This window comes from Eufriesea mexicana, unplaced genomic scaffold, assembly GCF_001483705.2.
Source record: "Eufriesea mexicana isolate 0111107269 unplaced genomic scaffold, ASM148370v2 scaffold953, whole genome shotgun sequence".
NCBI classification, from domain to species: domain Eukaryota; kingdom Metazoa; phylum Arthropoda; class Insecta; order Hymenoptera; family Apidae; genus Eufriesea; species Eufriesea mexicana.
Window position 1 is genome coordinate 921676 of NW_016909094.1, and position 24239 is coordinate 945914.

The window sequence follows — 24239 nt, forward strand, 5'->3', positions numbered from 1 at the left end:
AGCACTCAACGTGTTAAACTGGCTAAACGAACGCTCTCGTAAACTCTCTAAAAGACTCTCCTCGAGGAACTCTCTAAACCAACTCTCCCGAAGGAACTGTCTTGCCCGCGCCCTTGTGCCCTTATTTAAACCATTCATTCTGTCCTCATCTATACCTACGTTCTCTTTCTCAATCGGTCGATCACGTATCCTAAACACTCAGGCGCATTCATAGACTTTCACTCGTTTATCGTATTCGGCTCTGTCATAAACATCCCTTACATTCGTTCCTCTTGCACGCGGTCATTTTTTCCAAGCTCAAACACAGTTAACATTCTTTCAGGGCTGTCCTTATATTTCATTCCCACATACATTCTTACAAATGTATGTAGGAATAGTAGGTTTAAGACTAGAACTACCAACCCAGTCGAAATGACTGGTCCCAGAATTTTCCTTTTTGCAATCACCGAACACATACACCTGCTTTAAGAATAAAATTGGTATCAACTCGTATTAAGGAAGAACTGTAATCGATATATTCACTCATATTCATCGTATCGCTGAAATTACTATAATCTGTGCAGGTCATAGTTAGATTCCCATTAAAGATCGGTAGTTCTAGTGTTAAGAGTGAATGCAGAGAAACACTTGATCCTATATAGCTGGTGACGGACAATAAACAATCTATAAGCAACCTAGAGTTTAGGCCGCATGTTTACAGCGACGTCTGAAGTGCGCATGGAAGGACGAGTGACCGCGTGCAAGGATCGGATGAAAGGGATATTTATCGTTATGGAATGTAAGTGAAGAGCGAAAGGCGTTTAAATGTTTAGGGTACGTGGCTCACTGAGAACGAGGCTATCAGAAATGCGTGATTGAGAAGGAAAGCTTGAGTATGAAAGAAGACAGAGTGCAAGGTTCAAATGAGGGTACAAGGGCTGTTTGGGGCAGTCCTATTGGCGAGAGTGCTATAAGAGGTTTGAAACAGAGACGAATTGGTGACAGTTCTTTACGGAGTTCGAAGAGTTGACGTGTGAGTGTGAGTTGCGTTATTAGTTTAATTTTTTAGTTTGTACCTTAAGTCTCTTTAGCTTGTAATGAAAATATATTGGAATTAAATAACATCTTTATTCCTTGTAGTTCGCCAATCTAAGTATATTCCTACATGTATGTCTTCGCTCCAGGTTAGGTAGCTTATCTTTGTACGGAAAGCGCGCACAAGAAACTTATAAGGAAGGTGTAAGTCCTTCGAGTCATTGATTTAGTTGAAACTTTGCAGGTTTGTAGATTTGGTCATCCAATTATCAAGTAGCATTGTAGCCTAACGGCAACATTCGAAAATTACCATCAGCGTGGGAATTTTCGCATATCGCCATTAGGTCACAATGGCACTTGATAAATATTCGAAATAAATCTGCAATTAAGGCAATAATAAAACTCTAATCATAAATGTAGGATCGAATTTTGGGTGGATTGACTCAAGATAGTATTGCTCGCTTCTTAATAGAATAAAATAAGCTTATAAATAGAATGACAGCGGCTGACTATGAAACAAGAGAGATTCGCTACGGGCACGCTCTTTTGGTTTTTCTTAAACTGACTCTTGTAAACTGACTTTAGACTTTGACACACTGTCTTTCACTGCAAACTCTTACACTTTGGACATTCTTCGACTGACTGATGGACTGTCTTAGACTGAACTGTTAGACTGACTTGGACTTCTTACACACCCTGACTCGCCCGTGCCCTTGCACTCTTATTTAAACCATTCATTCTGTCCTTTTTTCACACTCGGGTCTTCCTTCCTAATCATGCCTCTTTCCCAGCAACCTCGGTGGACCAGGTACTTCGAACACACACCGCACTCATAAATTAACTTCCATTTGCCCATTGCACTCGGCTGTCATACACAGCCATTCGATCTTCTTGCGCGTGGTCATCTTTGTTCTAAGTGCAAACACTCCCGATACTCTTCTAAGGCCATACTCATTCCAATCCTATATAAGTATCTCGAAAATTATCGAGTAGTTGTCCTCATAATAATATATTTTCTTGAACTGGATGACTAAATCTACAAACCTGCGAAGTTCCAACTAAATCTACGACCCGAAGGACATGCACACTCCTTGTAAGCCTAAAATCTATCTTATAGCTACTTAAGTCTAAACGTTTGCTCGTTGTCCAATATGTTCTTGAGAAATTTGTAAATCTGTAAGGAAAATATATAAAACCGAGAAGAAATGGATTAGTAAGAGATTCGTAAAACAAAATAAAAAAGAAACGAATATGAACTACAGTCATGTCTCCCATAATGCGATTAATTCGTACCGCGTTATATGGAAACTGTGTTACAAGAAAATCAGAATTAATCGAAATCAGGAAATGCGTTCCATGTAAACCGCGTTATGGTAAACATAGTAATAAGACAAATCAGATTAATTTATATCGTGTTATATAGGAACCGTGCTATAAGAAACTCAAAAATAATACAAATTGAACGAATACCTACCGCGTTATATAGAATCTCAAAAATAAATAAATTATACATAAATCAGACCTATGTACAAACTGTATTCTGAAAATATCAAGTTGCGATTGATACGGTTAATAGATAAAATTTTATAATAGAAATGGCAATGAATATGTAGATTTTTACATATTTGAATTTAGGTTTATCGAATATAATACATAATTCGTATAATAAAATTATAACCTAAAAAAATAGTTTCCAACGAAAGAATTTAATTTGATACATATTAGCGACGCATTCTAATTTAAAATAGAATTCTAACGTGTTAAAATTAAACGGTTTATTACTTTGTTTTATATAATTATCTTTTGAGCGTCTATCAAAAGCCCTTATTAACGCATTGCGTACCGCTCACGAGTTTTCTCGCGTTTCGCGCGCCATCTGTTATGGACCTTAGATGTCGCTGCACTGTCTCGTCAAAACGTGCGGACCCTGGCGTGTGTCTAGAGATTTCTGTGCAGAACGCAATGTGTTATAATCTTTTCTATCATAAGTTCTCCTATCCATCGATTTTATTCCATATTTCTTCTTATTTATATTTATTTCTGAAACAAATGTTTTATTCTCAAACACTTATGAAACCGATTCAGTCTGATCAGAATTCAGACATTCTTATCATGTGGTTCATACATCGAGGATACTACAATTAGATCGTTTTATTATTCATCATCATACTATTCAGCCATTTGAATTATTGGAATGTTTTTGTACGAAAAGCGCATTGTAAGGGTGCTGTCGCAATTTTCGCTCTGCGTTGTATGGAAATCGCGTTATAAAAACACCGCGTTACAGGAGACTTGATGTACTATGCGTTGCAGACAAGAAGTCCGCTGAGCAAAACATGGGAATTCCCATTATCTCTTACCAACCTACTCATTCTAACATCATTGTAGTAGAGTTGAGCACACTTCCCTTATTAACAGAAATGATCTCCTATTAGCCTGATCATATATTATAGCACTGTGTGACAAAGAAAGCGAACGGAACAATCGAGACAAAGTCAGACAGACGCAAGAAATAGATGCAAGGGTGTCGAAGACTTATCCCCAAAGTATTAACTTCAGATTCTTTCGATGAATGTTTATTTCAGAATTTTATTTAACACGTTAAGTGCCCATCCCGTTTTGCTTGTCGTTTCGGTCAGGCCCAGACTCGGACGTCAAGTGGGCCATCGATGACAGACGAAGTGTTCATAAAAGTGGGAAATACTGTACCAGTTGTTATAACAAGAATTCTCAAACGTTAGATCCACAGATGGCGTATAATTTAACACCGAAATTTAACACCTTTTGGTCCTAGTTTGGGCCGCTCTCCGAGTATCGGCCGGGCCCAAACGGAAAGTCTAGCGCCGGTCCTTGGAGAAGTATAGTTAACGTGTTAACTATACTTATATTTCACACGCGTATTAAATATGTGTTCGATATTTACTAAGTATAACTGAAAATAATCACGTTTTGCTCGTGTAGTATTACTTTCATATTCGCAGACTTACAATGTATTATTCGAGCACAAGAATTTTACCGATATCTCACGTCTATGTCAACGTATAACGTTATCGAACCTGAAGGTAGTGGATTCGGTAGTATCATAGAAGAGCGGGGACTGTGAGTGAGCATGTTAGGCGGAGCGAGGGGAAAATCCCCCTTGTCCTTTGCCAAGCAGCGGACTTCTTGTCTACAACGCATAGTACATGGAGCAACTGAATGGAACGAACAACCTAACGATGAGACATTCGCATATTATATTCGAAATACTCGAATTCTCGAATAAATCTCAAACAATTCTTCGTTATCCTGATAACGTAACAAGAAAATCTATTTTCAACACGTTGACTGCCATGGGGATCACCGGGGACCGGCGACGCGACCATTAGTAAAAATACATAATTAGAGTAAATATCGATACTGATAAATTTTTAAATAGCACCATTGTTACTATAATGATTCGAAGAAATTAATGCCATACAGAACATGCAAAAATAATTTTATTTATACGAAGAAAAGGTGAACCAAAACAGTCGGCACAATATGTCACCACTTTTTTAGTGCAATTCTTTGCTCTCGTTCTTCCTAGCTGATTTGAATTATTTTCATAGCGCGCTTTGCAAAATCGCCTTACATTTCGCACACTTCCAGGTTTCTTTTTAAATTCGTGACCACGTTTTTTCTGTACGTAATTGCTCGATGAAATGCAATCTTCGTCATCAAAATATTTCACTAAATACATCGCTAACTTCATCCTAAAATCGGGAATTGAAATATTTTTTCGAGTTGCTTTTTAAACAATTGATAATGGCAAAAATGGTCTACAGCGCCTCGGGGGTCACCGGTGACCCCCACCACGAAAAATACATTAAACGCGATTATACAACTCACCTTATCTGTTGTAAATAATATTTCAACATAATATGCATCGCATAATAAAATATTCATGTTGGCGCCATGGGCAAACCACGTAAAATGCGCGTGGCAGTCAACGTGTTAATTCCTTAAATCATTGAGTCGAATGAACCTGAAAACGAGATATCTCGTCGCTCAGCCGCAACGTTCGGCTTGCTACGACGAGATATCTCGTCACCCGTACGCAATGTGTTAATACTATTTCCTTTATTAACATCCTTCGCTGCTCGCAATACCACATAATTATATTTATTTATTATCCCACTGTTATAAATATTATTTCCTTAACTTTATTTTTAGTTGAACGTTACCATATTTCACGTTGTCTAAACAAAAATTTTAATATCAGTTTCCAAGAATCGACGTAGCGTTTAACGTGTTAAGATATAAATCCCGAGCGTGCTGAAATCATTAACGAAATTAACTCGTAAGAAAGTTATTATAGCGCGGTTATTCTCTTCAAATCTTGCATCGAAACCCTATGTCGGCCATTTTGTATTCCCCGTGCAAACATTAATCAGGGAAACGAAGGTTGCTTTACAAATTAAAAAGAGGACTAAACACGTCTGAAACACTGTTTACGAAGTTACAGGTTCGTCACGAGTTTGCCGCATCTTTTTACAAGCTTTATCGACCATCGCGAGTTATGCCCGCACTTTTCAAACATTTTGTGTAGGAAGTAATTTGTTTGAAGACGAGAGTAAAGCAATCTATCAAGGGAAGTTTATTTATCGATCAGTGGACAGCGCTACCATTAATCAAATTAAGATATATGAAGCGAATGCCTGTTTAAAATCTGGCAGCAAAAAATTTCTTTGCATCGCCAACAGCTAAGGAAACAAACGACAGCAAATCGATATTACATTTAGCAAATTGTTTTAAGCGTATTAATAGTAAGCAGCGAAGCGAAATATAAACTCGTGGGATTTTTCGTTCGCTAATTATTTATACTGTGCGTAACGATTGATAAATAATCGAAAAGAGGAATATAAAGGGAATTCGAATGAAATAATTATCTCTATGTGAATCGCAAAGGTATATGATCACTCGCGAGATTCACTGAATTATTTAATTAACCCTTTGCTGACGTATTAAATTTCGACGTGGATGTCGTACTGGTCGAAATTAATTTCCGTTGAAAGAGCAGTGATACGTAACATGCAAGGTTACTAAGGATGAACAAGATTTATTAATTCTTTTGTGAACTTTAGACGTATCTTTACACAATAATGTGTTTTAACCCTTAGAGCGCTATGGACGCATATCCGGCGAAAGTCACCAACAGGGATAAATAAATCTAACGATATCGAGTTATACAAAAATTAGGCAATTTTTGTGGCCACACACCGTATCTTTATTGACCTGTAAAAGGGTTAATATATAATTTCAAACACAATTTCTCTAGATTTTTCTTATTCTTTATCAAATTCCATATTCAGGACTCGTGTTCCGTCGTGGAGCAAAGATGACCCGTTACGGTCTTCCAACAGCCAGGTCTTAGAGTCAAACAATTCGGTATCGGAATTTCCTGCTCCATGCCTTCAGCATGTTTGACTGCTTTACCTTTTTTCTTTGACTTCTCGTGTCGCGGAACACGAGAATCCTGGAAATCCCTAATTTAACGAAATTAGGCGACGGCTCTTAAGACTTGGCTGACAATAGGCCTGAGGGCTCCACGTGGTCCGCACACGTTGGAAGCCTCGGGCCCTCGCTAGGGGCAATAGATGGGGTCACCAGCGCGCGGGTGGACCCCATGTACCTCACCTTGGAGGAGAGGGTTTCCTCCACTGCCGTCTTCGTTTGAGGGAACCTTCCCTTCCTTCAAGGTGACCGATTCGAGGACCAAGGGAATGCCCTTGGTCAAATCAGCCAATAATATTTGGCGAGCTCCCGATTTTTCCTAAGACCGATCTTAGGAAAGAGTCCTCTTCGAATCGTCGAAGAGTCGAGTTCCAATCGAGTCGTCGAGCAATTCAAATCGAATCGACAACGAAGTCAGTTCTCTACGAAACGCCGAAAAGAGAATTTTAGAGCCTACTTATCGAGATCATCAAGCGTTTAATTCCTCTCGCGTGTACAAGAGTTTACCGTTCGACTCCAGCCGCGAACTTCCTTTTGCTCGTGCGAACTGAAATAGTTGCTCGATATTAATTTGACGGGCAACATTACGAAATCGCGAGATGGCCTTACAGCCTGTCGAATTCCACAGAATTCACTCGCGAAGCGACGCAACATTTCTTGGTCCTTTGAGCCGAATAAGTGAATCCTGACACGATACAGTAATGATTGACAAATTTCTGCATGCAATTTTGATATGTCACCACTTTTCCTAAAATGCAGTTAGATATTGGTTATTAAATATCAGTAACTGCGTGTACAGAGAATATCAAAGGTCTAAAAGACAAGGAGGTGACTAGAAGAGTTGTTGTTATTCATTTCCTAGGTCCCAGAACGTAGATTGCACTAATCTTTCGAGTCTTTTAGATTCCTGGAATGAGATTGCAATAATTTTTAGTAGAACCTAGGTCAATAGGAATTTTTGAGAACCTAGGTCAATAGAAATTTTTGAGAACCTGGGTTAATAGGAATTTTTGAGAACCTAGGTTATTAGGAATATGTGATTCATTATAAATTCCTGTGAAGGTATTGTCACGAATATTTTCGATTATCACGAGTGAAACACAGCAGCCAAAGAAATCACACCTCCATGGAGATTAATCATTTATACTCTGAAGGACTGAACATTAATCATTCAGTCATTAGCCTTTAGTATCCATTATACGGCCTGATATACTGCGTAACAACGTATAGCATCGTACTAAAATTGAGAAATTCCCGGAAAATGGAGTTGGTCAATTTGACCTCGAAATGGCTCGTATAAGATCCACTTTTCGTCACAAATGACGATCGGCTTTAAAAATGGATCCTGTTTATTTCTTCACGAAGTTACTTTGCTGGCTACCGCCATTCGTCTAGGTTCCTGTATATCGCTTAGCTCACGCCCAATCCATTTGTCCGTTTCCTTTACTTACCCTGTTTGAGCCGAGCGACGAATAATGATTTACTTTCACGTCAAAGGTCATTTATCTTGCTGTGGTCGCGGGTTAGTTTCAGGAACATCTCCAGAAACATTATTGCCGGTGACATTTTCTTCTTGGTTCGTGTCCAACGAAATGTCACCGATCTTCAGCCTCGATAATGCTAACTGATTGGACTGTTTTGACGTTTGCACGATACTTCTTCGAATAAATTGATAAATTTAGCGGCACTCTTAAATTATAATAAACTCTGATTATTATGATAGATTATAATAGATTGATAGTAATTCTTGCAATATATAATAACATCGTAATACCATACATGATAGTATGTATTACAGTATGTAATATTATTCGTATAAATTATTTTACAATATTATAAAACAATGTTAAATTATAAATGATGATATAACTATAATAATATTTTGTAATTGTATATTAATAATTATATGTTGTATATTTAATTTTCATCCCATCTTCGGTATTTGCACTTTCTTTCACAGTAGAGAAGAGGCATGGGACACTTGCTTTTCCAAAAAACGCACAAAATAAACGAACATACAAACTCGTGATTCCCTATACTCTCTTACTGCTCTACTTCAAACGATACAGGAGAATAGCCACTCCTTGCACATGTGGCGAAGAAACAAGAACACGGACTTGAACCCAAACTCCGGATTCCACGGAGACCCCGAATCGTAAATCAGGGACGAAAGTTTCGATGGAAATAACGTAGAAATAAAGGGTGGCGACGGGGCGCGATAAATCAGGGATTAAAAGGGTGTCGCACCTGTTCGACGCACGCGGAGGAAACCAAACCCCCATATCTCACTCTCAGGTCTCTCCTGACGTCCGTCATTTAATTTCAATCCGAGGTTCTGATTTGACTTTCATAGATATTCAGATGGTCCTGGGCCAGCGAGAGCTCGATCGATTGCAGATTTCGCGTTGCACACGGCTCTATCCATCTTCGTATACGATCTCTGTTACAAACTTGTCTCTGTAGAAATATCGATTCGCGATCTCTGGTCGATCGCGTTCGCGCGCAATAAAATGTCTCTCTCGCGATCGATAAAATTTAACAGCGCTATATTATAATATATATATATATATAAAACATTAATTTATTTATGTTATATTATTATTTATATATAACGTTATCATAATTATATTATATCATATTTATAGCAAATTCAAGTAATAAATTCTATGTACAAATAATAATATTAACAATATATAATAATATATATATATACAAATTCGATTAATTTAACATTGTAAATGGCAATATAATATACTTATAATGTTATATATGTATGTTATACACAATATATATATAATATTATTATATTAATAAATTCATACTATATATATCTACATGTTTAAATTAAAATTTGATTTTAAATCGGTTAATTCAAACTAATTTGAATTTGTTACTTCACATGGAACAGATCCGACTTATTACACCAAGTATTTACTAAAATCCTACGACTCGCTCTAGCGTGTAATTGTTTGATCTTAGGATCGAAAGAATTCGTGGCAGAGTGCAGAGGAGTTGCGCAAGTACAAAGACAACAACAGAGAGAAGCAGAACACCGCTTGGAAACACCAGCTGGACGAACCAAAGTGTAACATTCAAAAGGAGAATAAAATGATGGGTGCTGCGGGACAACCACCGATAATTACCCACACTGCAGCCACCCCCCAGGACTCACCGAACACCACCCTCGACGTCGGATACAGAGATCTAAATTGTCGAGCTGTTTATCCCACTGCGGCATTGTCGATCGAATCCATCGATCGTTCAGGCGTATGTATATTTTTCGAGATAATATTCGGTTTAGTGTACGATTATTTGCCAATGTTAAGCACAACTGTGTTGCATTAGGAGTAAATGAGTAAATAGCAGGTGTGTTTTAACCCTTTAAGCGTTTCAATTTAATTTTAAAAATCCAGCTGTGCGTATAATTATTTTTAAGAGTATATCCGCAGTATGAGAGCAGAGAAAATGCACTATGCTGTAAAAGTAAACTAAATTATAACAAGATAACAAATTTTCATATTTGCCTTTTTTGAGAAATTTATCAATTTTTATTTTATTAATTGAAAGAAACAATATTTGGAATTGGAAGTATATATACAAGGTGTCCCAAGAAAACGTATACACACTTTAATATCTTACTCTTTCTAATTCCTTTCCTTTTCTTTTTTTTATACTGTTTTTATAATCATGCAAAGTGTGTATACGTTTTCTTGAGACACCCTGTATTTATTAAAGAATCAAGTATTCGAAATTACGAATATATTTCTTGTTTCATCCAAGTCGTATTTAAAAAAAAATCGAATTTTTTTTCCATAATAAGTATATTCGTCATTAAACAATAAATTGCTAATTTTTCCTGAGTACATTCGACATAAATATCGAAAGGGTTAATTAATTTAATTATACCATAATATTTATCATATTTATTAAAATATTACTTGAAAAATTTACGTATGTTCATCAATGTTAAAAAATAACTAATTATTCTATTTTTTTATATAATTATTCTATTTATGTTAATTTCTTGATGTTAAAATTTAGTTTATTTTTCTGAAGTTAGACTTTAAATAATGTTTATAGAGTATAGTGGTATAAATATTCTTATCATCCCTTTAAAAAATCTGTGGATTTTAAGTCATCTCCTTTAATAATTTTATTTTGCAGAGTCAGTGTAGTATTCCTTCCGGCCTGTTAAAGCTACCAGACGTTTCAAACAAAATACCAACTAAAAATCTCATTGCTGGACAATTTCCTCGACGAATAAGCCATGTCACTGCTGTCGTTAATCCTGCAACGAGAGAATCATCTAGTTCAAGGTAAGTGTGTCTTACTTGCACAGTCGGTTTTGTATAATGTTATCAGAGTAAACCGTATCAAATATGAAAATGAGGATTAAATTGGATCATATTCAATACGAAAATATTGTTCCAAGTCGAAATTGTATAACCGTTTCATGTTGCAGTCCACCAAGAATACAAAGAGGTTATTCGTGGAAATTGTCCCGGCCATCTCTGAGGAGGAAACGTTGGTCACAAACGGATGAAGAACCTCCTGGTAGAGCTACTGTCCTAAATAACGGTCGAAGCACTCTACTTGGTTCCAATTCAACGTGAGTTTGAATAAAAGCAAAATAATATGCATAGATAAAGAAATAGTCAAATTTATAAGTAATTGTTTAAGGATGAATCAATAAGTGAGTTATATCTGCATTCCCTGTTAAGAAAGATACTGTAGGTATTATTGGGTTGCAAGTTTGGATTGGATCAAATGTATAAAATTTCAAATAATTATACCTTGTAACAGAAAGTATTAATATAGCAATAATGAGTGATTGAATGTTATATACTTTTAAATATCACTTTAATATGTGCTCTGAATTTTTAATATTGCTCTAATCCTAATTCTTCAGTAATTAATACTTTACTGTCAAACTCTTAATACTGAACTCTTTTGTTCTTGTAACAGAAAGTAATAATATGGCAATAATGAGTGATTGAGTGCTATATACTTTTAAATATCACTTTAATATGTTCTCTGAATTTTCAATATTACTCTAATCCTAATTCTTCAGTAATTGATACTTTACTGTCAAACTCTTAATACTGAACTCTTTTGTTCTTGTAACAGAAATTAATAATATAACAATAATGAGTGATTGAGTGCTATATACTTTTAAATATCACTTTAATATGTGCTCTGTATTTTCAACATTATTCTAATCCTAATTCTTCAGTAATTGACACTTTACTGTCAAACTCTTAATACTTAACTCTTTTGTTCTTCTAACAGAAAGTAATAATATGGTAATATTATATATTTTTAAATATCACTTTAATAAGTGCCCTGAATTATCAATACTACTCTAATCCTAATTTCTCAGTAACTAACACTTTATTATCAAATTTTGAATACTTAACTCTTCTGTTAACTTTTACCTACTTGATACAGATATATGTGCTTTCAATTATATCTTTACATACAAATATTTTATTTTTCCTTATTACTTTACTTTTATATTTTTTTTTTCTTTATGCAGTTACTGTTTAAAGACATTCAGACCTAAAATCTTGGATTACCACCTATTCTTCGTTTATGTGACAATTTGGAGTTCAACACTCTTCGTACAAGCTTTCAAGAGTTTAGATTAAGTACTCTTTACGTCCCTTATCGATACTTCTATTATTTCCATTAAAATTTAGGCAAATATTTCTATAAGGAAAAACATATATGTATATATAAGGAATCTTTACACAGGTCCCATAACTTTACTTAATTTCTCATAAAGATATACGTTTGCATAGACATTCGCATCTTATTTCTCATATTTGTCACGTTTCATATTAAATAATCATTTTAATATTCTAATTAACATCGATTTAACTAATATTAAGAAAATAACTTCTTCATTATCTATCTATCATCTAAACCTACGAATCTAACAAAATGAAAAAAGCTACACTAATTAACACTGAAATTTTTGAAAATAAATTATGTACTTGATAGTCATTGTTGCCATCATCAGACCTACTTGCAAATGTGCATCGTTTATCTGCCCACTAATTATAAGAGCTCTCAGCATTTTGTCCACGTACGGATACTAATTCTCAGCGAACTGTGCACCAATCATAAATGTTTGCTCATCAAAATTAGATAACAGTATACATCCCAAACTTGCTCAAACTTTTTGCACGACATTCCATGTTCAACATGTAATATACCCCTGACTGTTGCAAACGAGCTGTAAAGTATTGGATATTAACCATGTTTTGTCTATGCATTCGTGTAACTACAATATATCTCATTTTTAAACTGAAAATTAGCAACTCACTTATTGATTCACCCCTGCAGCTTCGGTTTATTACAAATCGTAGTCTCACGTATAGTTCCAGTGTATGCTATAATCTTGTAAAAACAGCACTGTCGCGTCGCGTCGCGATCTAAACTCTCGTGTTTCCGACGGGTTGTACGGCCGTCTCGCGACTACGACACGTGTTGCCCGCCAATGAATATTGGGCAACTGTTTAAGTTGCACGAGCAGAAAAGCGTCGCCTCTATGACGGTCTACGTTTCGAAAAGAACCGTGGCGTGTTGCTGATTCGAAGAGAACTGTTTCAAGAGAACCGATGTCTCTGAGAGCTCGTTCGGAAGTGTCTTTGACCAAGGGCGTTCCCTTGGTTCGCGAATCCGTTACCTTGGAGTGAGGGAAGGTTCCCCCGAAAAACCACGATAGTGGAGGAAACCCTCTCCTCCAAGGTGGGGTACCTGGGGTTCACCCGCGCGCCGGTGACCCCATCGGCCGTTTGTTACCCCTAGCGAGGGCCTGAGGCTTCCAACGTGTGCGGACCACGTGGAGCCCTCAGGCCTATTGTCAGCCAAGTCTTAAGAGCCGTCGCCTAATTTCGTTAAATTAGGGATTTCCAGGATTCTCGTGTTCCGCGACACGAGAAGTCAAAGGAAAAGAGGTAAAGCAGTGAAACATGCTGAAGGCATGCAGCGGGAAATTCCGATGCCGAATTGTTCGACCCTAAGACCTGGCTGTTGGAAGACCGTAACGGGTCTTCCTTGTTCCACGACGGAACAAGCACGATTTTAATTTTTAACACGTTAAGTGCTCAACTTCGGTGGGCAAAGTGTTCATAAAACTCGGAGATACTGTACCAATTGTTATAACAGGAATTCCCAAACGTCAGGTCCAAAGATGGCGAAGAATTTAACATCAAAATTTAGCATCTTTTGGTCCTAGTCTGGGCCGGTCCCTGAGGACTGGCCTGGCCCAAACGGAAAGTCTAGCGTCGGTCCCTGGGGACCCTCGTGGCACTTAATGTGTTAATCAGTATGAAGAAACACTGGCTGTTTTTTTTTTTAAATTAATTCAATATTTCATATAAATGTGCTGCCTATACTATGGAGAAAAAATGATTTTTATGCGTATTATATTTTTCGTATATCATTCGAGTCAATAAATCACGTAGGTTAATAGAATGTAATAATGGCTGTAGAGTGGAATTTTCAGTAACAGAGAGAATACTCGTATTTTTTTTATAGTGATTAGATGCATATTTTATACAGCAGGAGCTCAGTTAATTAGTTAAAGTAGGGAACAGGAAGCCAGAATAAATCGAAGGAGTATCAGTGGAGTCAATTAGCTGTGAGGATGTAAATACGCTGTGCCTTCTTCTCGCCAACGCACAGTAGATGTGCGAGCAATGGCTGCGTGGCGGCGAAATCAAGTTTACAGGTTCCCGATATATATTTTACCGTTCTATTAATATTATAGATCATCCGAATATTATTTCCAATGGTTTCTTCTTCAGAAAAGCCTACAGAGTACGCTATTGCATAGCAAATTCGTGTCAAATAAATAACTTTTCGTAAATATGCAAGAATATGCATAAAAATTTCGCTCGGGCGCTCATTTTTAAACTTTGATAACCAATTATAATTATTCATAAGCACGAATAGTTATAATTATGAACATTGACAAACTCGAGATACTCTCACCTAATTTGTACGATAAGAATGAACCTCCTATCTTTCTTACTTTTTACGTAATACTTCATTTTAGCAATAGGTCATGCCTTTTTAGAAAATCTCACATTTTTCGGAAACAGAGGAGTGGTAACGATAAAAAGATAAAAATAATAGTTATTTCAAAGATTTAATCGAAGACTATCATTGATAGAAGCTTTTTATTCATATATTACACAGTTATTAATTTTTTTTTAATTCTTCGTAAGGTGTAATTTTATGTTTTATTTTTTGGACTAAAAATTTCCGATTTTTGTTCGTCCTGAATATGAATAATATATTTGTTTTGTCATGTCACTTTCGCGACACACGTGCACGCGTATATGCAAATATGCGTACAATTGCCTGCATAATAAACAAACGTGTATTGTCTGTATAATAAATAGCAGACTTCGGACAATCGAGACTTCTGATAACCGAAATCTCGATGAATCGAGAGCCAGTTAATTGTAGTTCCATTGTATTTTAGAATACTTGATAATGTTATTAATAATAACGGAGGACCAATTAATATGATATGCAGAAATTCTAATTTTTCAATTATTTTTGTATTAAGGAGTGGCCGTTATACAACAATTTGATACATAAATTCAATGTGTACATACAGAATGAAAACACTGGTGGAAAAATCAATTTTGTACATTTGCAGTATCTTCGATATACAAGGTGTCTCGTTTAACTGGAACATTTAAAATATCTCCCTTGTCTTTTATGATAGAAAAAAATGTCATACGAAATCATCAGTTGGTTCAGAGATGCAAATATTATGAGAGGTAAAGAAATTTGTACAAAGTTATATTTTTCGAGATTTCAAGGTACGAAAAGTTATTTATTTGACACGAATTTGCTATGCAATAGCGTACTCTGTAGGTTTTTCTGAAGAAGAAACCATTGAAAACAATATTCGGATGATCTATAATATTAAAGGAACCTAAATCCCTTTTCCAAATGTCAGAAATGCTCTTAAAGATCTCCCGTTCCCTTTCGATAGTTGGTGTCATAGATATCTCCTTTGATGCTATTGCACGCTAGTTGTTAACGTGTATAAAGTAGCGAAGAAAATGTTCTATTCGAATAGTAAAGTGTTTGCAGTGGAACATTGGAATAGTGGAACGTGTGAGTAGCAGGTGTTCGGATAATAGGGTCTCGACTGTATTTCCCTATGCTTTCGCAAACAAGTTTACTTTCAATTAAACTTTCGAGTTGTACCACACAGGTAATTATCAGGAATATGGAAAACACTTTTCTTATGCCTTCTTCGTGTAACCTATTTCGTAATTTTTTAAATTCGTCAAATAAATTTGTAGGATATATCAGCCGTTCACTGCACAAATCGATTAACTCCACTTTTTGAAAAATCTTAAATTTAAGTGTCAAAGCACTTGATATAGTCATAACTTTTTATATTTATAATAACTTTCTCTGATAATTAAGATTAACACCGTTAAACGACAAAAATTTCTTGGCCACTGAATAATAAATAATTTATTTCAGAGGTCACTTTGATTAACTCTGTACTCTAATGTAAATCGTTGCAATAATGCAACTCGAATGCACTAGCAAGCCATGAATGATAACGGTGAATTTTTTAGTCCCGTCTTATCAGAATTTAAGTAAAATTTAGTAAAATTTAAATTTATTACTTTTTCACTTGCCAAATCGATTAACTCTTCCAGTAACATAAAAATGGTAACATTACCAACGATTACCTTTTGGCTATTTTTCTTATAAATTTTATATACCGTTAGATGAAAGTTACATTTGTATTTATGCATTCTACGATATTTATTTCGATTTAAATTATAAAGGGAATTTTAAAAAACAATATACATTATTTCATTGCATTTCTCCACTTATTGTTTTATGGAGTTAATGAATTTGTGTAGTGAACGGTTCATATATACATGTAAATTTCTTCTATTGTATGTAATACAGATTAGTGCAGATATTATAGATGTTAAATTGTATTATATTATTATGTACGTAATAATTGATAATTGTTTTTGCATCAAATGTTCTATTCACAATGGAATATATCGTTTCAACAATTAATAAAGTATCTCGTTTAAGATAGTACAGATAATGTGAATTTGGTACTTGACATTTCTATATTTGTCGTAAATTATTGTTTTAGACATTAGAGTTGGAAGTAAATTAAAATCGTGAAGTTTTTGACATTAGTCCAAGGAATATTCAATTTTACAACAATAACTAAGAATTGTGGATATATAATTTTAATTTTACTGGTAAATATGACATAAAAGAGAAGAAGTTATAGTTAGCAATTTCAATCGAACAGTATATTTATATTTTTAATTATTATTTATTTTGTAAAATTATTAAAGATTATAATTATAGGAACTATACTATGGAAGGAAACTATAGAATTAGAGAAATATGAAAAATTCATGAAATTTATATTGTATACATGACAGTAAAACTGCCACAACTATATCGAATAATTAAATTTATTATCGTATCTTTGAACATAGTAGTAAGAAAATATTGAAAGTAAATGAAAAATATGGGTGAAACGATAAAATATTTCTTCACTTTATTCACTATTTTGTATTCGAATTTGAAATAATACTGGTATCAATACTAGTAATACTATTAACAATAATATAATAGCACTAGTAACAATACTAGTAATATTACTAGTAATAGTATAATAATAGCACTAGTAATATTACTAGTAATAATATAATAATAGCACTAGTAACAATACTAGTAATATTACTAGCAATAATACTAGTAATAACGCTAGTAACAATACTATTAATAATACTAGTAACAATACTAGTAATTATAAAATAATAATATTAAATAGTATCAAGTAAATAGAGATATTTCCTTTCTGACAATAATTTATTAGAAAATAATTTCAAAACTAGACGTATACAAAGATTGCATAGTTGTAGGATAAATGCTACTATACATTCCTTAAACATCGCTGTAACAGCAACGTTCGTTCACGACAAACGAATATAGGATTACATTTATGCTCTAGTTTCTTCTTTTCTGTGGTAACTTTCTCAAAATTACCTTTCAGCTTCAACGGCGGTTATTTACACGGTTCGATAAGAAACGACACGCAAAGCGACACACCAAATAATCGAACGACCGTCCTAACAAGCAATAATCGTAGCCTCAGCCCTAATAATTCCATCGAAAGCCGTAGCTCCTCTATAAGACGTTATACAGCAACGCCCAATCAGGTGAGTCTTATCACGAATTCGACTTTCTTATCATTCCTTTATTTAGATATAATGAAATCGATTTCTTTTTCCTACATTTCTTTAAATTTTGTTGTAGTGTGAAATATTCGTAGCATCGATTTACAACTTTATAAAGTTTTATAATTAAATTTTATAATCTCTTCGAAACTTTACGAAAGTCTTGAAGAAAATTTTCCAATTTTACATCACTTTTTCTTAAGATTGTATTTTCGAAATTTTTGAAAAAACTACTTTTTAAGAAAATTATATTGTCAATTATACGTGCATATATAGGTGTTTAACCGTAACAGATTAAAATTAAAAAATTTTGTTGGTGCATCTATGTCGTGGATTAAAAAACCACAAAGAAAAAAAGTAACAGTATAATTGTAAAAATTGAAGTTTTAAGTACTATATACAACTTTTTTGAAACTAATATTTTCTATAAATTTTATACAATTTATTACGTACAAACTTTCTAATTTTAAACTTTACGAAATAAAATTTGCGAATTGAAAAATTGTTAAAAACGGAATTCGTTAATTAAAAAGTTTAAAAAACGAAGGTCGTGGATTTAAACACTTTTAGGAAGAATATGTGTAAAAAAATTTTAAAACACGCGTGAGGTGAAAAACGTTTTTAAGTATAATTTCTATAATACACGTGCATATATTATATACGTATAAAGAAAATTACAGGTTAAAATTTTTAAAAACTTTTGTGTAAACTAACAAATTTAAAATTTTAAATAATTGAATTTAATTTAATTATTTAAAATTTTAAATAATTGAATTTAATTTAATTATTTAAAATTTTAAATAATTGAATTTAATTTAATTACAATAACATTCTACTAATTTGTTTCCGAAAGAAAAATATTAGGGTGATAGTTGACATATTTGAACGAAACCAAGAGTAAAACGAATCGATTCTATTTGATCAATAATTCTTTATTTACTATGTACTTACATGGAGGCCAGTGTTTGCAAAACTCCACCTAATGATACAGGCAACCCTCGTATAACGCGGGTGTTGAGTTCCATAAAAATGTGGCCATATAAAAGTTACGAGATTACCCTAATGCAATCGAGTCTCCCATAACGCGATTAATTCGTACTGCGTTAGATGAAAACCGTATTAAGAGAAAATCAGAATTAATTGTAGCATTATAAGGGCAACTACTCGATAGTTTTTAAGATATTTGTGATTAAAGCTTTACTATTCTTAACTAGAGATTTCTTCCGAATAATTGTCGATAGTTATCAAGTGGCATTGTAGCCTAACGGCAACATTCGAAAATTACCATCAGCGTGGGAATTTTCGCATATCGCCATTAGGCCACAACGGCACTCGATAAATATTCGCAATAAATCTGCAATTAAGGCAATAATAAAACTCTAATCATAAATGTAGGATCGGATTTTGGGTGGATTGACTCAAGATAGTATTGTTCGCTTCTTAATAGAATAAAATAAGCTTATAAATAAAATGACAGCGGCTGGCTATGAAACAAGAGAGATTCGCTATGGGCACGCTCTTTTGATCTTTCTTAAACTGACTCTTGTAAACTGACTTTAGACTTTGACACGCTGTCTTTCACTGCAAACTCTTAGACTTTGGACATTCTTCGACTGACTGATGGACTGTCTTAGACTGAACTGTTAGACTGACTTGGACTTCTTACACACCCTGACTCGCCCGTGCCCTTGCACCCTTATTTAAACCATTCATTCTGTCCTTTTTTCACACTCGGGTCTTCCTTCCCAATCATGCCTCTTTCCCAGCAACCTCGGTGGACCAGGTACTTCGAACACACACCGCACTCATAAATTAACTTCCATTTGCCCATTGCACTCGGCTGTCATACACAGCCATTCGATCTTCTTGCGCGTGGTCATCTTTGTTCTAAGTTCAAACACTCCCGACACTCTTCCAAGGCCATACTCATTCCAATCCTACATAAGTATCTCGAAAATTATCGAGTAGTTGTCCTCATAATAATATATTTTCTTGAACTGGATGACTAAATCTACAAACCTGCAAAGTTCCAACTAAATCTACGACCCGAAGGACATGCACACTCCTTGTAAGCCTAAAATCTATCTTATAGCTACTTAAGTCTAAACGCTTGCTCGTTGTCCAATATGTTCTTGAGAAATTTGTAAATCTGTAAGGAAAATATATAAAACCGAGAAGAAATGGATTAGTAAGAGATTCGTAAAACAAAATAAAAAGGAAACGAATATGAACTACAGTCATGTCTCCCATAATGCGATTAATTCGTACCGCGTTATATGGAAACTGTGTTACAGGAAAATCAGAATTAATCGAAATCAGGAAATGCGTTCCATGTAAACCACGTTATGGTAAACATAGTAATAAGACAAATCAGATTAATTTATATCGTGTTATATAGGAACCGCGCTATAAGAAACTCGGAAATAATACAAATTGAACGAATACCTACCGCGTTATATAGAATCTGAAAAATAAATAAATTATACATAAATCAGACCTATATACAAAATGTATTCTGAAAATATCAAGTTGCGATTGATACGGTTAATAGATAAAATTTTATAACAGAAATGACAATGAATATGTAGATTTTTACAAATTTGAATTTAGGTTTATCGAATATAATACATAGTTCGTATAATAAAATTATAAGTTAAAAAAATTGTTTCCAACGAAAGAATTTCATTTGATACATATTAGCGACGCATTGTAATTTAAAATAGAATTCTAGCGTGTTAAAATTAAACGGTTTATTACTTTGTTTTATATAATTTTATAATCCCAGTTTCCGCGACACACGCGTTCCAAAAACTCTGATTTCCGTGAAATATTTTTCGGACTTACTTTTGTATAATATTTTCTATCGTAAACTTAAATAACTCGGTACTTATTAACATTCGCGTCGTCCAACGGAGCATTTTATGAACAAAAGTTCATCCTCCTGGCTCGACATAGTTCTCCAACGGGCGTACTGTTAATTAGAAACGATCTTTTAGAAAAACAAGTTTCTTTAACGCTTTGACAATGCAAGCAGAAATGGAAATAAAAGCTGACGATATAATTTAACAAAAATATTGCCGTTGTTTTCGCGTATAAGGAGTTTCAGTATAATGAGTTTCAGGGAAACTTTCAACGACTCTTTCGCAATGCTACTCGAGTTCTAGAGATCAGTTTTCTTATTTCAAATTTTTATCAGTCCTTATAAATTCTTGCTTATATAAGTTATTAAAAGTTCTTGCCCACTATACGTCCTTTTATTTTATCTACTTTCATAATTAATAATAATTATCTAACTTATCTAATAATAATAATCTAATATATTTAAAATTAATAATAGTATTATTTAATGATGATTATGTGATTTATCTAGTAATAATTATCTAACTTATCTAAAATTAATAATAGCATTTAGCTTTATCGACTAATCATTTTAATTAAGATATGTTATTTATCTAGAATACTTACTTTTGTACAATAATAATAATTTAATAATTTAATAATGAATAATAATTTTTAATAATTTAATAATTAATGATAATTTAATAATTTAATAATAATAATAATTTTTAATAATTTAATAATTAATGATAATTTAATAATTTAATAATAATAATAATTTAATTCTTAATCTAATAATAATAAATAAGGTATATAATGTGATATATATCACTTATTTAAATTTCTTATGTATCATAAACAACTAAATCTAATAATATAAGATACAATAAATTTTGAGTACCGTTGTCGATAATTTTACAATACACGTGACAATTATGACCGATCCCATAAAAAGTAATTGGAATTAATATTAATTTAAAATTGAAGCGAGTCAACAGAAATTGTTTTACGATAAAACGTAGTCTACAATAAATAAATTTGAAATTGATTAACGTTCTATCCCGGCGCTTTGATTATGGCACGTTTGCAACGATGCGTTGCCAAAGAAATTTTTAGGAAATGTAAAAAGAACATCGCTCTTTTTTACCTTAATTGCTCTGTATTTTAAATTACGTGAAACACCGATATACTTTCGATACTCGTAGATATTACTCGAGATACTACATACAGGTAACCCTCCTATAACACGGCAGATAGGTTCCTAAAAAATGCCGTGTTGTATGAAACCGTGTTGCGTGAGACCCAGAGCCAGTACAAAAAGGGAGGTTACATTCCGAAAACTTATTAAAAACAAATTTTTTTTTTAATTCTACATAAACAACTTAATTTTTATTAAAAATATAGATGTATGTACAACACAAAACAAAAAAGAAAAAAACAAAAATATTATTTTAATTTAACGCAACTTTAATTTAATAAATTTCTTCGTCGTCACTGCTCAGTATAATCAACCGAGAACGTTTTTCCGGTGGAATGATATCGCCTTCGCTTTCAGAACTTTTTTCTTCGTTTAAAGTTCTTGCATCTTCTTCCCTCTTAAAAAATCTGTAATTTCACTTTGCTCGCTGGTTCTTACCAGGTCATTGTAAATTTCTCGGTACGGAGCTAAACAGTTTTACAGCTCCCTTTTGAATTTTCGACTTCTTTCAGCGGAAGGGTCCGCATTCGAGAAAAATGACTCGAGATTTTCAGCTGAGCTTAGGCCTTCTTGTAATTTTTTTAATGTTAAATTATTAACTGCGCAATCTTCATCGGTGCTAGTGTCCTCGGAATCGATTTGATTTACAGCTTCAGATGCCATTTCCATCAAATCCGCTTCGTCGACTTCTTCTTCCACTAATAAATCTCGAACGTCCTCGATAGCCATATCCACAAAACCTTCGCCTCCTATTGATTTAGCAAGTTCTAATATGCCACCAATTTCATTTTCTGACGATTCACGCACGGTTCCTGTTTCAACTAAAGAGGCCTGTATCTTCTTCCAATACGTGTTATAGGATGCCATATTGTAGGAGGGATACCGCGATTTATGAATCGTGTTATAGTGAAACCGTGTTACAGGATGCCGTGCTATAGAAGAGCTACCTGTACAACGCTGCACTTGTACACTGTTGACAATACCCAAAGTGCTTTCAACATTTATGCAACTTTCGAAATAAGATTATCTCCTATAGATCATTAATCGGAATTTTTAACAAAGAATAAAATCTTAGTTCCAATTAAAATAATTTTAATTAAAATCAAAGTTTATCGAGAACACCAACTGAGACGATTTATAATAAATAATAACGGATAAGACTATTGAAATTGCAAAGAGAATTTCTAATTAACACTCGCAGAACCGTGGTTGGGTCTTTTTAGACCCAGGTACACTGACCCATGTGCAGGTTTTTTTAGACTAAAAAGCACACATACACAGAGTCATCGGTGGGTCTCTTTAGACTTAGACATATGTAGAGCCGTCGATGGGTCTTTCTGAACCCACACTCATAAACAGAGTTACTGACAGTCTTTTTAGACCCAAACATAGATAGAATGATGTGGTGGTCTTTTTAAAACACAGTCTTTGCCGGATCTTATTAGACCCAGACACACACAGCCAGTACTATGTCTTTTCAGACTCAGACACAGTTATATTCGGAAGATTTCAGACCCAGGCACACATAGTCATCGACGGGTCTTTTTAGGCTCAAATATACTAAATCATTGGCGAATATTTTTAGACTCAGATATACTAAACTATTCACGAGTCTATTTAGACCTAGGCACACACAAGCTCATGGGTGGGTCTTTTTGGACTAAGACACACTAAATCATTGGCGAGTCATTTTAGACGAGGCACGCAGTGTCATTGATGAATTTCTTTTTAGATCCAGACACACACATATGCACACGAACGCTGGCAGTGTTATCGACGGGTCTTTTTAGACTCAGATATACTAAATCATTGGCGAATATTTTTAGACTCAGATATACTAAATCATTGACGAATTTTTTTAGACTCAGACATACTAAATTATTCACGAGCCTATTTAGACCTAGGCACACACAAACTCATGGGTGGGTCTTTTTGGACTAATTGTAAGATACACTAAATCATTGGCGAGTCATTTTAGACCAGGCACGCAGTGTCATTGATGAATTTCTTTTTAGATCCAGACACACACATATGCACACGAACGCTCGCAGTGTTATCGACGGGTCTTTTTAGACTCAGATATACGAAATCATTGGCGAATATTTTTAGACTGAGATATATTAAATTATTTACGAGTCTTTTTAAACGCACAGGCTCATCAGCGAGTCTTCCTGGACTAAGATACACTAAATCATTGGCATACACTAAATTCTAGACCAGATACACAGAGTCATTGATGAATTTTTCTTTGGATCCAGACACACGCGCGCGCAGTGTCATCGGCGGGTCTTTTTAGATCCAGACATATAGTCATTGACGGCTTTTTGTAAGACCTAGATACGCAGTCATTGGCAAGTTTCTCAAATCCAGGTCCACACAGCCATTGACGTGTCTTTTCAGACCCAGACACATAGTCATCGGCGGGTGTTTTCAGACCCAAGCGCACACAA

The 24239-nt window shown here is 34.3% G+C and overlaps 1 protein-coding gene across 1 annotated transcript in view; it reads left to right on the forward strand.

The window, feature by feature from the left end:
- Ca-alpha1T (Ca[2+]-channel protein alpha[[1]] subunit T) overlaps nt 1-24239 on the forward strand; it is a 295869-nt gene that overhangs the window by 259314 nt on the left and 12316 nt on the right. Inside the window, exons 18-21 of the mRNA XM_017899591.1 lie at nt 9469-9756; nt 10654-10805; nt 10952-11098; nt 17570-17735. Of these exons, the coding sequence (XP_017755080.1) occupies nt 9469-9756; nt 10654-10805; nt 10952-11098; nt 17570-17735 (753 nt within the window). The remainder of the gene's footprint in view (nt 1-9468; nt 9757-10653; nt 10806-10951; nt 11099-17569; nt 17736-24239) is intronic.